The 12,470-nt window shown below is 44.2% G+C and overlaps 2 protein-coding genes across 9 annotated transcripts; one reads left to right on the plus strand and one right to left on the minus strand.

The window, feature by feature from the left end:
• DIO1 (iodothyronine deiodinase 1) lies at positions 1–4,658 on the minus strand (the record flags this gene model as incomplete). Its single annotated transcript, XM_082311771.1, has 4 exons — positions 1–651; positions 1,131–1,330; positions 2,539–2,682; positions 4,328–4,658. The coding sequence occupies 4 exons, from the start codon at positions 4,656–4,658 to the stop codon at positions 586–588; spliced, it is 741 nt and encodes a 246-aa protein (XP_082167897.1). The 3' UTR covers positions 1–585.
• Positions 4,659–5,601: 943 nt separating this feature from the next.
• Positions 5,602–12,168, plus strand: YIPF1 (Yip1 domain family member 1). 8 transcript variants are annotated; one of them, XM_082313364.1, is made up of 10 exons: positions 5,602–5,656; positions 5,837–5,911; positions 6,540–6,673; positions 7,372–7,452; positions 7,562–7,649; positions 7,779–7,895; positions 8,986–9,152; positions 9,786–9,968; positions 10,879–10,973; positions 11,962–12,160. In XM_082313364.1, exons 2-9 carry the CDS (start codon positions 5,881–5,883, stop codon positions 10,966–10,968), a joined length of 891 nt encoding a protein of 296 aa, XP_082169490.1. In that variant the 5' UTR covers positions 5,602–5,656; positions 5,837–5,880; the 3' UTR covers positions 10,969–10,973; positions 11,962–12,160. The 8 variants fall into 8 exon arrangements, with proteins under 8 accessions (XP_082169490.1, XP_082169488.1, XP_082169487.1 ...); XM_082313362.1 differs by having other exon boundaries at positions 6,510–6,673; positions 11,962–12,157; XM_082313361.1 differs by having other exon boundaries at positions 5,840–5,911; positions 6,510–6,673; positions 11,962–12,157.
• The last annotated feature ends 302 nt before the right edge of the window (positions 12,169–12,470 follow it).

The following is a 12,470-nucleotide window of genomic DNA, read 5'->3' on the forward strand; positions in this document are numbered from 1 at the left end:
TGAAGTGCTCTGATAGATTTTTAATAGTTGCAGATCAACCCTTTGTTTCTATAAATATTTTCTACAATCGGGTCACAGCCGTCTGCGCTTTATGCTATGACTGTCATAACAAGTATTAATAGAAACAAATGTTGATATAGATTGTCTTATTCAGAAGCCTTCTGAAGTCAGTGAAAGTGAACATTTAGGAAAATTGTATGTATACAAGAGAATCTTAATAACATGAAATCGGTTGTTTTGCGTCCCAGTCGACTTTTGCAAATGTCACCACCTCCCAAGTTTATCCTGCATCATTATGTTGGTATCCAGTCCTGACAGCTCAATGGACCCAACTACTATTTGTTACTACACACAGTATAAGCATAGTAAGATACTACAGTGCGGTAGTTGGGGTTGTAGCGATGAGACTTGAAAACCTCTGTACAAACACATAATGAACCACATTACACGATGCTCTTTAGATACACATATATTATTATTCTTGTCTCTATTGTTATTTTTAATTTTTTTTTCTTCTTACGTCTATGGAAACTTCATTGAGCTTTTTTATCCAGATAGTCTTTACCCTGAAGCCCTCTTCTTTTTCTATTTCAGTTTTTCCAGGATGACGCGTATTTCCTGGGGGTGATAATTCCAAGGCCCCACTCCTCCCTGCAAAGGCAATAAAATTATACCGTGATGCCCAAGCAGACAAAGCAGAAGTCCTTTTGAGCACAGCCGCTGCACCAGAACTGTGGGCAGGTGTGCTTGGGCTTCCTTTGCATGACAGCCATTGCGTGGGAGACAGTGTATGCACAGGTTACACCCTGCTGTGTAACTGGGACGGGGCCAACGTCTGGATCCTGGAGCTGGAAAGCGCTCCTGGATCTCACAGCTTAGATGTACCTAGGTTTCTTAATGAGCCAAAAGATAAATATTTGAGCAAGACGGAGGTGTACATCAAATATGTACATTATAAAGGCCCAGACTGGTTTGCTGCAAGTCCTTTTCTCTCCGCAGTTAGAGTGAATTGTGAAACTTTTAGCTCTCAAACAGCATGAAATACTGTTAAATATAAAGCATCCTCAAATTCTTTTGAAATTTAAAAATCTCAATATATTGTGTTCATTATTATTGTTGATATTTTTTACCTTGTAGATGACCTTCCCTCCTTGAAGTACATACAGTCGTTCTGGCAGCGCAGCATATTTTGAACTGCTCAGGTTTTCCATAGTGTCTAAAACCACTGGACATAAAGGATTATTTTTCTGAAGATATTGTGCTGCAATTTTTCGATCTTCAAGGCTTCTGTGATTTTTAATAACAATATTGTTTTTAAAAGCCCATCCATCTAAAACAAATGAGAAAGGGATTTAGCAAGGAACATTTTGAATAGGTGTTAAGGGCGGAGATGTACTGTGTGTCATATCCCAAAACTGTGTTAAAAGAATACTGCAATTTACTCCTAGCACCAAAACTTGCCATGAAATGAAAGCCCCCCCTCAGAGTATGAGAGCACTAGGGCTTTTCAAATAAATGGTCCCAAGATCTATTTGGTTTTTTCTTTAATTTCATCAAACTGTATTTTCCCCTTGCCCTGGATTTGTAAATATTTGATGTATTTTAGCTGAAATTTTCCCACATAAGCCAACCCTAGAAAGGTATCAGGTGGGGGGCATGTATCCTATTTGGGTAAGGTTTGTCAAAATTATTGGCACAGAGGGGATTGTAAAATGGCAAGTAGCGTTATCAGCTGATACTCATTCATTCAGCCCAGTTGCAACAATAGTACTGTTCATTCTGCTTGATTCTACTCGTTAAGCCTATAAAACAAAATTTCAGATCTGTGAGAAGTGAAACACTTGAGCCAGGGCACGCTTTCCTTTTTCAGAGGTATGCAAACACATTTGCACACAGCTCTTCCTAGTAAAGTAGAAACTAGTAAAAGGTTTTGATGACTGAATTAGTTATCATCTGTTTCTCAACTACTGAAAGTGATGTATTGTTAGGAAACTTGAAAACGGTAAATGTTAAAGTTTTAGAAAACCACCTGGGATAAAATCAGTGCCAATGTGTTACTTAGAGTCCCGTGTAGATAAAAGAGTGTGTATAGTTCATTTGCTAAATTTTTCAAATTAGAGTTTGCATCCTGTTCTTGAGACATGTTAAAATGATTTAAAAAAAAAAACCAAACACGTAACATACTGGCATTGTACACTTAACCTTTGTTCTATGAAATGCTTTTTTTTTTTCCCCCTTCCAAAAGGAGCTGTACTAACACTGAGAGGAATCTTTGTAAAGATATAACTATGTGCTTCACCTTCACAGAGATGAGTGTCTTCAGCAGGAGTACCTCGGTGTAAAGTCAGATGTGTGAGTAAAATCTTTGGAGAATTAGGAACACAAACTGGTGCCTAGATTTGGTGTTGCCACTTTTGATTTGAGGAAGATTTCTTTCCCGTTTGCAGTTCCCTCCTTTGCTAACATACTTTTCTTCCTAAAGGGAATGATAATGTGTCTGAAGTTTTGGTAGGCATTACTGGGATGTTTGTACTGTACCTACGGCATGAGCTTCGTCGATGTAGATGATGAGGAAATCTGCTATTGAGCTGAAGTCTTTGATGAGCTTGTTGAACTCATCAAATTTTAACATAAACGAAGGTCAGGTGCAACTTCCAAAATTCAGGATTAAAGGTCGGTTATCTGGAAAAAAAGGGGACAGTTTTTGTGGTTAAATCAGTGGAGGGAGGAAGGACAGAACTAAATACATAGACTGAATTGAGCCTCTGCCGCGCTTTGCCGGGCAATGGTAGGTAAGTCACTTATCCCAACGGTAGGTAAGTCACTTATCCCATAACTTCTAAGGACATTAAAATTGGCAGCAGAACATGGGCATCTATGCAAAACAGGCATGAAGATGCTTTCTTTTCCCTAGCCTGGCTCTGACCGGTGCCAGATCCAGCAATGAGCTTAACCGAGGTGGGGGTTAAGCCCTTTGTACAGCCCAGTAAAGGCAGAAGGCACCGTGCAGTCACACGGCTTCTCTCATGTCCTCGTCACGAGAGCCAGTTCTCAAGTTACCAGCATTTTGGGATAGGGAACTGATCTAAAATGGAGCAACAGCATGTAGCACATCACAGCCTCCCCGAGATCCTTAGTACGAAGGAACTTCAAAAATACTAAACATGATCATCTGCAAGGTTTTTCAAAGGACAGTGGTTGAGAGATATCTTAATGCTGTTTAATGAACCTATTGGACATGTCTTGATTTTTTTCAGAGGTGTCAGTTCTGGCTGAGCTGAGTGGAAGCTGCACTTTGTGGTCATGCATCATTGGCTTTCATGCTTTCGATGTATTTCTGCAATTTCCTGTCCAAACAGAACTCTGGTTATACATTATTATTTATTAATGTTACACAAGCCACTGGCAGAAGTGGCTGTGCAGTTGCTTACAAATTAACACGGTATGTGCCCACAGGTGTTAGCATCTGTTTAATGGATTGCAAGGCTTCAGTTTAAGGGCACTTGCAGGATTTTTAAGCACCTCTTTTAGTCTACGGTCATGCTAAATTATCTGAAATTTGTTCAAGATCTTCCTTCTGGCTGGGCTTAACTTCAAAAACTGCTGCTAGCATAGATTCATATCCTAAAGAAGCTAATAAAGGGGGTACCTTCCTATAGATACTGTGTATCTCTTTTCCAAATTTGCACCCTATTTTCTACATAAATACATATATATAATTAGAAAAGCAGAGTTAGAGAAGGATGTAATCCCTCCCATGGGGATTGGGACTGCAGCTTAATGATTAATTCCATGTTCTACCGAGATCTCAGTGGGAGGCAGCGGGCAAAGTACAGCGCAACTTCTTTTTCTTCTGTTTTATTTCTAGCCACTTTGAATCTGGAAAAAAACACTGTGTGCTTTCTGGGCCTTAGGCTGGCTAAGGGAGCTGGTGTGGGACTTCACGTACGGGGAATGGCAGCCAACGCTCATGAATCACTGCACACGGTTCCGATTCTGGGACTTCTCTCCCTAAAATGAATTATTATCTTGGCTTTCAGTGAAGAGGTATTTCCAGGCAGAGCCAGCTTTTGCAAGAGGTTCATAAGCTCACTGGCGTGAAGGGGTATTGTAGCCAGGATTGTAAATACAGGTTGTTTTTGAAAATCAAGAGGCAGACAGCTGGCATGAACGTGCTGCATCTTTCCCATTGAATGGGTGCTGTTGTCTGGTCTGGTCTGCTTTGTCGTGCACTCTCACACCAGCTGCCTGTCCCTATTCCCTCAGCAGCCTCTTCTCATTTACCGTCTTAGCAAACCAAACCCACCTACGCAGCTGATTTACTGACCTTGCACGAAATCGAAGAGGTGACGAACTTCCCCGTTGGAAGTCACCACCGGCGTGTTGGGAGCAGGATGGCCCTCGTAGGCTTCATCCTCCAGCCTCTTCCACTTCACCTTCAGCACAAAGAGCAAATACTTGAAGCTGAAAAAAGTCGGACCCCAGTTTTCGTAGCTGAACTTTGGATTCTCATTCATTCTGCTCTTTTCGCCCTGTTTCAGGATGTATCTTTTCATGGCATTAGGGAACAGCATCATCAGTGTTTTGCCAATGACGACGCACGTAGTAACGTGCAGAAGAATCAGAATTTTTTGTAGGAATACCCTGACTCTGAACATTGTGGTGGAGGAGGTCTGACCGCTTCCGATGGGAATGCAGCGCGACCGTAGGGGCAAAGGTAGAGAGCGGGGGGGGGAGGAAAAACATTCACGTGGTTGGCCAAATTTCTGCCTTGCCTTGCACCCCGTCACCTCTCCGGGGACTTCAGCGTCTGGGCGAGCGCAGAGCCCGTCAGCTGCGCTATCTCCGTCTACACCAAGGGCATTAATTACAGCGACAGACAGATTTTTAGTGCTAACTGCACAGCGATAAGGCTTATTCACAAATATGTGGTGTATTTTACTCATGAGAGGAGCTCAATCAGGATGTTTTCCCAGAACCACAGACTAAAAGTAAGAATTACGTTAGCAGTCCTCGAGGGCCTGATCCTGCCAGCGGTTACGCGTTCAGCCCCTGCGTGCGCGGGACCGGCGATGCTGGCGCTCGGGGCCTCGGGCTGGTGCAGCCGCTTGCATTTTGCACGTGCTGTGCAAAGTGTCCTGTTCCTACGGCTCTGCCTCCTTCGGTGCGCCGCTGCACGCCGGTATGTGTCACTTTGGGGCTGGAAGGATACCCCAAAAATATATGTACCTCAATACATATAAAAATAGAAATTATCAAAATACCTAATATACATTTATAATAGAATATATAAACACATAGGTACAATCTATGCGCGTGTGTATGTGTGTAGCACGCGCCACCGCAGCAGCCGGAGCCCCGCTCCTGTCGCACCCGCCCAGCGGGGCTGCGTGCTCCGGGGCGGCGCAGTCCCGGGGCCTCCCCCGGCGCCGCGGCCTCTTTAAGGGGGCGGGCGGAGGCGGAAGAGGAAGCACCGCGTGGCTTCTGATTGGCCGGCGCGACGAGCGTCGCCGGTATGTTCCTTCCGAGCCAGAGAGGCGGGGGCGGAGAGGGGAGCCGCGGAGCCGCTGATTGGCTGTCGCCGCGCAGCGCCTGCGGGCCCTTTAAGGGAGCGGAGCGGCCGCGGCCGGGAGCGGTTGGGCTGCGGAGCCCGGAGGTGCGGGGGCTTCCCCGGTGCTGCGGCGGGGCCGCGGCCAGCCCGGGGCGGAGTGACGGGGGTGGCTCAGGCGGGCGGGGGCAGCCGCAGGGGACGCGAGCGGCAGCTGGGACTGGCACGGAGGGGAGGGGAGGGGATGAGCGCGGGGTCTGCGGGTCAGCGCTGCCGCCTGTCTTCCAGCAGGGTCGGGGCCTCGGGGACCTGGTCCTCAACCAAGCGGATGAATGGCGACTGTGGATGACCTGAAATTCCAAGGTAAACGTCAGGTTTGGGGCCCAGCCGATGGAGTGGTCAAACTCCCAGAGGCTTGGAAGCGTTTCTGAGCTTCGCTTTGGGTTCCTCTGAATAAAAGCTTCCTGCAGGTTTTGCCAGCAGTGTCAGGAATGTCGCCCGTTTTCCGAGGTGAGATGGGGCTGTCGGTGAGCTAAAAAGCGTTACCTGTGCTGACTGAAATCCTTGGTGACGAAAAGTTAAAGCTGAAAACGGGCAGAGCACTCTAATTTGGAATGGACTGTAGTTCAGACTTGCTTAAGCATATTTATTGCTGTTGATCAGAGCCCTGATCCTCCGGTCGGGGCTGACTGCGGGAAGGACAGGCAGGCTTCGGCAGTACTGGTTTGTCACACAAGGCAGATCAGCAGGAAAGGAGGCCTTGCGCTTTGTTGACTAAGTAAATATCCAGCTTGATCCGTGTCTGTTTGGGCTTTAAGAAACAGATCATATCTGACATGCGTAGACTAGTGATGTATCCTTCCTTGGGCTGTGTAGGGGTCTTAATGTATTTTTTTGAGCGACAAAACCAAAAATTTTGGTAGCTTGATCATTGCCTCTCTTGTAATGTACTTATTTGCAGAATTTGACGATGCAGCTAATTTGCTTGCAGCAAATCCTGATGCTACCACAATAAGCATCGATGAGCCAGTTGAAATCCCCAAGAATCAGCACGGCCGTCTGCAAGAGCCAGGGAGAGAAGAGGATGATGAATTACTGGGGACCGATGACTCCGATAAAACAGAGGTAATGCTCTTATGCCTACAGTGCCTCCATTGGCACATGTACAAACGGTGCTGACAAGACTGAGGGGTTTCTAGAGGACACCAGGGATTCAGGCTGGCTGACTTAAAACTCTGCTTCTTCTCTGTTGCAGGTTACTTTCTCGATAGCAGAGTTGGCAGAAGCAAACGCACGTTGGCTCTTCAGCTGTTGTGGTTTGCAGCCTAGGAAACTGAACTGAAATGGTGGTGACTTAAGCTAAGCAAATATGCCCGGAGATGAGTGCAGCAGCAGCTGAAAACCCAGCACTGTGTTTGTTTCTGTCGGTTCTGCTGTGGGGTTGGTGACTCTGGCAGGAGAGCAGGGAACTTTGTAAATGGCCAGGGCTTGTGTGAAGGCTCAGCTAATGCAGCCAGCAACGACGGCGAGGGAACTTGCGATGCCAATGAAGGCATGTGTTATAAATGATGGGGTGGAAGGTTGCTGGCTGCTCCTTAGAACACCAGGCCGCTATTCTGCTTGCAGGGAGATAAGAGACTAGCTGCTGCTAATAAATACTGGAGGGGGAAAGGAAAACTATTAAATAATTCATAATAAGCGCCGCCCTGTTAAGTTTGCTTTCTACCCACATAGAGCAATCATTTAACTATTGTGTAAATGAACTAGTAATGCATAAATTGCATGCTTGTAATGCTTTTCATGTTGCCTTTCCCACCATATAGCTGCTTGCAGGACAGAAGAAAAGTGCCCCTTTCTGGACATTTGAGTACTACCAGACGTTCTTCGATGTGGACACTTACCAGGTTAATACTCCAATCCAGAGGAGAACTATTGTCTGAACTATGCCTTAACCAGACATTGAGGTTTTTCCATTTTGCATCTTCAGCCAGACAAATCTGTATGTTTTCCCAGGTCCTGGACAGAATCAAAGGTTCAGTTTTCCCAGTACCAGGGAAGAACTTTGTAAGGCTGTATATCCGCAGCAATCCCGACCTTTACGGTAGGTATGAGGTGAGAGAAGTTCTCTTCTGTGCTAAATGTTTTGAGTTTGTATTCCCTTTTACTTGCTAACCTTAAAAAAACAAGAAGGCAGAGCAGTTGTTACTGAACTTGTTTGTTTCCTTTTAAGGTCCCTTTTGGATATGTGCCACGCTCGTCTTTACCATTGCTGTTAGTGGCAATCTCTCAAATTTCTTTATCCATCTGGGCAAACCAACATACCACTATGTGCCCGAGTTCAGAAAAGGTTTGTAAGTAGTCGATACAGTCCTGAGTTTGTGGGTTTGGTTTTTTGTTTTGTGGGTTTTGTTTGTTTGTTTGTTTTTTTCAGTGTGCTAATGAAGTAATATAAAAACAGGTCACGGCTTTGATTTAGCAGAGTCTTTTGATTGATTGCTTTCTTTAATTTTTTAGAGATGTGAAGTAAGTCCTTAAAGTGGGCTGTAACTGCCAGAACCGTACTTCTCCAGAGCATAAAGTAGTTACAGGGTTTTAGTAGAGTAGGCAGGAGTAATTAAAGCAGTTATTTTTCTAGCCTGAGTGAATGCCCTCTTGTACAGCGAATGAAAGCCCAGCAGTGGCCACTGTGGTGCTTTTGTAGGTGCCTTTTTGGATTGATGGCCTCCTAGGAGCCTGCAGGCCTCAGACAGAAAATGACTGAATTAGAGTATTACTTATGTCACCTACTGAGGGCTGGAATTTGTTACCTTCTGGCAAACTTGAAAATAAGCAAAAGATGCTCAACTGATACATGCCCCAGGGAACTCAGAGTGAAGAGCCAATCGTCTATACCTGTCCTTGTAGTTTGAAGGAGACTGCCATCCTTGCAGAGGAACATGGCTTTTGTTTGTTTCCAAAATCCCCAGCGTACTTGGAAAAATGCTGCCATTTGGGAATCCAATCACTTGCATAATTTCAGATTTGACACTCTTGTCTGTGTTCTCTTTCAAATTTTTTAGCATGTCTGCATTCTATTCTCATTTTTCAGTAGGTGTTAGTAGCTGGATTTCTATTTTTAACTAAGTTTTTCTTTCCTCTGTGGCTCTTCCTTTCACACCAAAACCAATAGAATTTTGTACACAGGTGTAATAAAGAAATTCAAAATATCAAGAGAATACTTTCTGGAGTTTTTACTTTTAAACTAACTTGAAGCACTGGAAAAGTAGTGGGTGTGAACTGGATATAAATGCAAAGTTCTCAGTTTATTAATAATTCAAACTTTATATTTTGAAAGTAACTTCAAAGGTAGCTTTCTAGTTTTCGGGCTAAATGCTTCTACACGTTTGATTCTGGCTGGTATTCTACGTAAAGCGTGAAATCTTTTGTCATATTTCCAGTGTCCATAGCAGCAACAACGATTTATGCATACGCTTGGCTTGTTCCCCTTGCTCTCTGGGGATTCCTGATGTGGAGGAACAGTAAAGTTATGAACATTGTCTCTTACTCGTTCCTGGAGATAGTGTGTGTATATGGCTACTCCCTCTTCATTTACATTCCCACAGCGGTACGTACGGCCTGAAGAGTGCACCTCTATTACATGTCCTGCAAAAAGGTCCTTGTTTAGAAAATTTGCTATTTCTTATAATATTGTTCACATTAGTCAAAATCTTGGGGACTGGGCGAATCATTTGCTCCTTTGTTTGGCTAGAATAAAGCTTTTTGTTGAAGCTTGTCTAATGTAAAGATGTCTTGCGGGTCCTAGAAAAGCCCAGGACCGGTTGTGTCCCCAGAGGCAGCAAATCCAAGCAAGGGTGCTGCTAGCGAGCCTGGCAGGCAGCCCGAGGCAACTTGAGGAATTGGGATGTGTGTCCCCCCAGGGTACAGATGTCCCTGCATGGGATGGCAATGCTGATGGCTCTGAGGACAAGTTTCCCTGGCAGGGACCATCCTGGGCCACTCTGGCAAAGGGCAGGCCTTGGAGTGCCATAACTGAGGGGACACAGTCTTGTCGTATCTGGGATTAAAGCTCATCGCTGCTGTTATTCTTTCCTCAAACAACAGAGATGTATCAGATAAGGCATGAATTAATGTGTGCACAATTGGCTGGAAATGATGAAATGTCACAGAACAATGCATTAAATAAATGAATCTCCGTTTCACACAGTCTCTTTAACAATCACTTTCCTCCCTTTTACAGATTTTATGGATCATTCCACAAAAAGTGGTGCGCTGGGTCCTGGTGATGTTCTCCCTGTGCCTTTCGGGGTCTGTTTTGGTGATGACCTTTTGGCCCGCTGTCCGAGACGACAACCGGAGGATCGCACTGGCGACTGTGGGGACCATTGTTCTGCTTCACGCCCTGCTGGCTGTCGGCTGTTTGGTATGACACTGCCCTTTTTTTCTCTAACCTGTTACTTCCTGGGACTGGCGACCTTACGGTGCAGGGAAGGAGGGGTTGGCTGGTTGCTGGAAAATCTTTTTTAATAAAGAAAGAAATAATACTTCTGAAAAACCTCCAAAGTAAGAGTTCCAATTATTTCCAATAGCAAAAGTTGATACCACTCACAGAATAGTCTTAAATTTATTTGGAATTCGTCATAGTATCGGCAAAGCATTAATCTTTATTGTATCCAGTCGCAGTTTATTCCAATGAGTACTATGCTTAGTTAGTCCTTTAAAATGATTAAATGTTCAATATGCAGCATGTGCTTATGAGTTTTATGTATGAAAACATAAACCTGCTAGAACTTAGCAAAATATCAGTGTTATGAAAACAGAAGACCCTAACGCTACTGAAATACATAGTGATGAGAAATTATTTGCTCTTTGTTGCAGTAGGTAGAATGATATCCAGGCTTCAGTTCTGTTCCCTGCCAGGTTCCAGAGTAGACAGATTTGGTTCCCCGCAGCTCAGCGTGCAGGGAGGTGGAGGCAAAACACAACTCTTGTGTCAGCAGGAGACTTGCAGCTGACTTAGTGGGGCTCCTGTCACTGGAGACGGCCTGGGGCTTCATCGGTTAAACCAGCAAACAGTCAAATTTCTGCAATCCAATCCTTTCCAGTACAGGTCTTTTTCAAAGGCTTTAGCTGCTAAATGTTACATTTAAAAGTACAGTTTGGAGCACCATTTTAGTTGACATTTCTAATCTGAGAAAACCAGAAAAGATCCAAATTTGCCATTTCAATGCTGTGTCTGTACCTTGTGAACAGTGGGTGTGGAAAGAAAGAGCTGGGATGAGGCAGAACTGCTTGTTTCTCTCTAAGCAGTCTTTTTCTCCTCTGTAATGTAGGCATACTTTTTTGATGCCCCAGAACTGGATTTTCCTGCACCTATTATCCCTGCTCACAATGGAACAACATTAATAACAAAGAGTCAGTAAACAAGGTAAGAATCCAATCTAAACTTTCTTCTGTAGTCATCACAGACATTTTTAAACTTTTCCCCATTACTACGGTTGAGTGGAAAAGGGTTTAACAGACCGATTTTGCCAAATGGTGCCTACATATAAATACCATTTATTAACTTTTCTACCAGTTGTAAGTTTTAAGTATAGCCATAAAAATATAAAAGACTCTGAGGAACAAAGACATGTTATCTTTCTTTGAGATTTACTCTTGGCAAGGAAACACACCTTCAAATAATCTACTCAGTCCCATAGGTCTTTTCAAAGATTGCCCCCCCCCAATCCCTTACAAAAGTCCAAAAGTGTTTGTTAGAATTTGTACTGCACAAGTAAAACTTAAGCAATAGACCGTTATACTCCTATTTCCCTTTCCATTTAATGTTAAAAATTTGGATTTTTTTTCCCCTTGATGTTTACGACAATGTGTTTCAGAGCCGCAGCTCTGTGTACGGGGACATCCATGTACTCTCAGAGCAGGGCTGACTCGGAGCCTGAGCCATCCCTACGGACTGCATTCCTTGCGTGGGATGGTTTGCTTCCTGGTAGCTACAAGTGCTGCCAGCAGCAGATGACATTTGAATTCTGTTGCAGAGATGAGACGTGGACCAGGTCCAGGAAAAGGCTAATAGACATGCAGAGGCCAGGCCTCTGGAACTATACCAGCCACAAGTGTGTATGTGGAAATCAGAGTATTTACTGACTAGAAGCTATATTAGATTAAAGAAAAAAAAAAAAAAAAAAGCCCAAGTATGCCTAGCAAAAATGATCATAAAAAGTTACCAGCTGTGACACAATCTAATAATGCAGAGCAATTTTAGAAGCTTTCCTCCTGCAAAATCAGTTTTTCATCCCAGGTGCCTATTGAGATTCAATATGATAGTAATGAATTTTAGTGTTTAGATGTGAGTATGTGCCTTATTGTGTCCTCTGGTGCCTGTAATATTCATAGGAGTTATTTGTCTCTTTCAGATTACAATGCCTGTTTCTCCATCTGTACAGTAATTTTATTTTAGATTATTTTTTCACTGAAGAACATGGGAAGTGCAAGAACAGGGGATGTTTTTTTGTAAAAGAAAGGACAGTGACGTCCCATGGACTGACGGACATCTCCACGCTCACTGCAGCCTGACTGGTTCCATAAGGAGAGCGCACTGTTGATCTTAATCCTGTACAACAGTTTTTTTTTTTTGTTTTTTTTTTTTGTTTTTTTTTTTTTTTTTTAAATTCTGTCTGCACCACACTATTCAGGGGCAAAATAAAATGTTCTGAAGGTGAATACTGTCGAGGGAGGGCTGGCAAGAGGTGTGAAGGCGGGGTGGAGGTGAGGCAGGGTTTTGCCGTGTTACTGCTGAACCGCCTTGAGGCGCGCGTATGCAGCCACCGAGCGCTTCCAGTAGCAAAGGCCGCCTTGAAAGCGGCCCCCGCTGCATTCCTTCCCCTCAGCCGCGCTCTCCCTCCCCGTGCGGCGCCGTAACGTT

This window comes from Platalea leucorodia, assembly GCF_965183815.1.
Source record: "Platalea leucorodia genome assembly, chromosome: 5".
Classification (NCBI taxonomy): domain Eukaryota; kingdom Metazoa; phylum Chordata; class Aves; order Pelecaniformes; family Threskiornithidae; genus Platalea; species Platalea leucorodia.